Source organism: Frankliniella occidentalis, unplaced genomic scaffold (genome assembly GCF_000697945.3).
Source record: "Frankliniella occidentalis isolate FOCC.00 unplaced genomic scaffold, Focc_3.1 Scaffold634, whole genome shotgun sequence".
Classification (NCBI taxonomy): Eukaryota; Metazoa; Arthropoda; class Insecta; order Thysanoptera; family Thripidae; genus Frankliniella; species Frankliniella occidentalis.
In genome coordinates this window covers 30,199-34,418 of record NW_026267749.1, presented here as the reverse complement: position 1 = coordinate 34,418, position 4,220 = coordinate 30,199, and the positions used below count along the sequence as shown (strand labels likewise).

At 45.9% G+C, this 4,220-nt stretch overlaps 2 protein-coding genes across 2 annotated transcripts in view; one reads left to right on the top strand and one right to left on the bottom strand.

Annotated features, from left to right (window-relative positions):
* Positions 1-4,220, top strand: part of LOC113214466 (uncharacterized) — a 14,125-nt gene that overhangs the window by 187 nt on the left and 9,718 nt on the right. The gene's annotated exons all lie outside the window — the stretch shown is intronic.
* LOC113216440 (GTP cyclohydrolase 1) overlaps positions 1,122-4,220 on the bottom strand; it is a gene marked incomplete at its 5' end in the record, with an annotated part of 9,439 nt that continues 6,340 nt past the window's right edge. Inside the window, 2 exon segments of the mRNA XM_052275461.1 lie at positions 1,122-2,670; positions 2,790-3,072. Coding sequence (XP_052131421.1) covers positions 2,541-2,670; positions 2,790-3,072 — 413 coding nt within the window.

The following is a 4,220-nucleotide window of genomic DNA, read 5'->3' as shown; positions in this document are numbered from 1 at the left end:
GGGCCCGGACGCTACCGACTTGGCTACGACGGAACGATACAGAGTACAACTTTCGGCGGCATCCAGATCTCAGCTGTGACTGACGCCCGAAGACACTTGGCCAGCAGAGCAGGAAAAATGATCGCGAACGGGATTCGAACTACCGACCATTCGCACGAGCTGCCAACGACCACGCTTTAACACGCTCGGCCACCAGCTTGCTCCTCCGAGGCTGAGGTCTGATCTCGGTCCTGCCTAACGGGAGACAAAAAGCGACAAAGAAAAAATTGCCCCGCCCGGGAGTTGATCTTAGAGCCGACAATTTTGGTTCGGATGAAGCTGCATGCGGTCATGTCGACTGTAGCTACAACTGTTTAACTACAAAAGGGGTGTGTGGCTGGTGGTGTCGGACATCGTATGTTGCCCCATTTGTGACCACATTTTTGTGTCCATGAACAGGGACGTGTCTACTACCACTTGTCGCCGCGACACGAGTTGTCGCTTGGACGCCTGCGAGGTAGGCCACGGCTTCTCTCTAAGGCGTCTGTCGTGACGGAGACTTTGGGTTTAGGCTCGTTTTGACCCCAGGCTCATTAATCCTTTCTAAACCTAAGAAGTGACGCCGTGTCGATCTGGGCGTGGGTCGATGATTGTCGCTGAAAACGCCTGGAGGGTAGGCAATGCTTTCCTGCCGCGGGCCCCCGCGCCCGCGGCCCCCCTGTCCCTCCGAGCGCTTCTTGGACAAGGCGACAGCTTCGGAGAGGCATTGATATCTTTCGCTTTCGCTTAGTTCTTGGCGCTGTTTACTTCTGGCTGATATTCTAGCATTTGGCGGAAGTAATGAATTCGTTTATAGACGGTTCAGTTTAAGCTGACTCGGGCACTGTCGGCTGTAGCTACAATCGTGTAGCTACAAACAGGGACGTCACTATTTACCCCCTGTCGCTCGTCGGGTTAACTGTTTTTTATTTTTTTTATTTTTGTCTTTTAGGTTTTACATGCCTACAGGCGTGGCTGGTGTGCCCGTGGGAACTCAGATCATGATCGGGTAGAACTTCAAAGCGGGGAGGTTTTTGCACCGAAGAAGTGCGGGGGAAGTCCACATCACATCATTTCGAATTAAGACTTGAGGCCACCACAAGTGTTCTCATAAATATACTTTATTCAATAAAATAATCTGAATTTGTAAACAGGCAAGATATGAGACCAAACAAGTAGTGTATGGTCCTTAAAATCAATTTAAAATCTTATAACAACCAACAACTTTATCTTTTTAAACATTTCAAAATTCTTCAGCTTTCTTCATTGTTGTATTATGTAAGGCTTTCAGAATCAATATTGTCAAGAGTATAGTTTTTAAACGTATAAAGCTGTCATCTTATTGTCAAACTGAATGCCAAAGTGCTTTTAGTTATGCCTTATTTATGGAATGAAAGAAGCATAGTTATTCAAGATGGATCTTCGTCCTTTTTTTAAAATTCACATACAAAAACATTCCAAATCTTGGAATTTAACAATAAGACATATCTTAAAACTACTTATTCTAAAGGTAAAATAAGCGAGTTTACATATCTAGCTGCAAAAGAAAACTCACTGGGAAATACTAAGTTAGCGCATATGGTCCCGCTCACTCTCAAAAGACATTTCTTGCTCTATGGTGCATCACAGGTCATTCCACAGTGTTTTTTATTGTTTGTTTTTAGATACCAACTACTGGGACTTTTAAGCTAGCAAGGGTATAAGAGAGATTAAAATTTGTTTAGAACTAACTAGTGTTGTACAGAAGCAGATAGTTTGAAATTTGGGAAGTGGAATCAAAACACCTATCAACTCTCCATTTTTTAAGGTTGCATTTCCAGAGACTTTAAAAACTTCCAAAAATAGCATTTTTCTTCGGTTGTTGCCAGCAACAAATGTAAATCTTATGGCACATACATGCACTTTCTAGCCCAGAAGGCCAACCAAAGCTCATCAACATCTGTTACCTTAAATTTATGCATAGCAAATACTATGCAATAAGCTGATAATAACACAAAGAATGAACACAAAAATAATCAACTTTCTCACAGGAGTTAATGAAGGGAACAAAATGGTAACGGATAGGAAGCTTGCAAACACATTTACACTATGTTAAACACGGCTAACACAATAAAATACTGATGGCGCTTATTTGAACACAGGACAACACAAACAATCCATGGGCAGGGACAGTATGGGGGTACTTTGAAATACTTTACAAACAGCAAGGAAAGCTCCTATCACGAGAGAAAGTTGAACAAAAGTAATGTGCACAGTTATAATAATTACACACAAAATAAGATAATCTATTGTTACTTTAAAAGGCAGGAGAGAAAAGGGTCCCCGCCCAGCACGGGGAAGATCGCAAAATCAAAACCGCTCACCGTTTCTCTCACAATCACAAAGTGCCTAGCAATGAACACAATAAAACAAGAAAGAAACAGTCAAACGCGAAGTGCCAGAGTGTCTCCGCCCCAACCGCTGCGAAGAGGCAAGGCGACGAAGGGGAGGGGCGGGTTGAGTCCAACTAGTCCAAGAACGCTCTACTTGGAGTGCACCAGGTTGAGGAACTCCTCGCGGGTCTTGGGGTCGTCCCTGAAGACGCCCAGCATGGTGGAGGTGACTGTCTTGCTGTTGATCTTCTGCACACCACGCATCACCATGCACATGTGCCTGTAAATGAAAGATGGGATCATGGTCAGAAATCGAATTATGAGTTAGTTCAGATGTACTATAAACAGTTTGAAAGAACTAAACGCGGTTCCGAGGCACTAGACAATTCAGATACTCACACTCCCTCTACAACGACGGCCACACCGGCAGGCTGGACGGCCTTGGTCACGGCGATGGCGATCTGCTTGGTGAGACGCTCCTGCACCTGGAGTCGCCTGCTGTAGATCTCCACGATCCTGGCCAGCTTGCTGAGACCCAGGATCTTCTTCTGGGGCAGGTAGCCGATGGACACCTTGCCGTAGAAGGGCACCAGGTGATGCTCGCACATGGAGAACATCTCAATGTCCTTGACGACCACCATCTCGTCGTGATCCTCATCGAACACGGCGTCGTTGAGCACCTCTGCGAACAGAAACAGAAACAAGGTCAAGCCCCGACAAGACAACGTTCCTTTGAGGGTCGGCTGATGTGGTGAGTAGGGATTTTAATTTGGCAGGAAAGTGATTTTGGGACAATTTGCCAGGTTTTTTAAAATGTATCAATGAAAAGATTTTTCTTGTTGTTTTTTTTTTCAAATTTTTCTCGAAATATTTCAGTTTCTCCAATTTTTCACCCGAATAAATTCCTAGCTGTGCGCTCCTACATGGTGCCCTTCGCCGGGTGACCCCACCGTGCTCCTCGCCCATCCTATCACTGGCGACAACGACGTTGCCACCGCGCCACTCTGTGGCCGATAGAGGGGCGGCATTCTAAACGCATAGAGAGAGAGAGAGAGAGAGAGAGAGAGAGAGAGAGAGAGGTCCCGTTGCTCCTCCAACCCCCAACCCCCTCCCCCCTCCCTCGTGCTCGGGGGCAGAGGGTCGGCCTGCTTGTCCTGCCGCAAGATGAAGTGCCCCATATGCAGCCCCGCTCAGCCCCACTCCTCTCCTCCACGTGGACATGGAGAGACCCTCCTAGAGAGAGGGGATTCATGGTGAGGAGGGAGGGGGGGGATGTTCGCGGTGATGGTATTCGGCCGTGAGCGCGCGTCCACCCTCGTGATTCCCCCTAGAGACTGTGGACATTATAATTCGACGGGGAGGGGAAAACACGAAAAGAAGAAAATGATTCTTTTCACCGTCGGTGAGTCCGCGTAGTGCCCGCAGTGTTCGCTCTTTGGTTTCCCGGGTGGAAGGATGTGTACTTCTAACTGTAATGGCGCACTGTACACGGATCACATTCACAAATGCATTTAAAGTGTGTACAAAATCAGGTCAAATTGTGTTAGGACTACATATGTTAACGTTTATTAAAATATTGTCAGAATGTATAAAATGTACAGCTGTAGCCTGTAGTTAGACCACAGTTTAAATGCAGATTTCTATACTTTTTCTGTAGTTAAGTCGCAGTTTTACTTCAGAAAAACTACAGTTTTTTCGGAATCCGCACAGTTTAACTGCAGTTTGGGCGGTTAGTTTCGAACTGCACTCCGGACAAGAGTTGCGAAGTACAAACAAATCCTACACTTAGTATCATACTTAAAGTGCAGTGTTCAAAACTTCGTTCAAAAA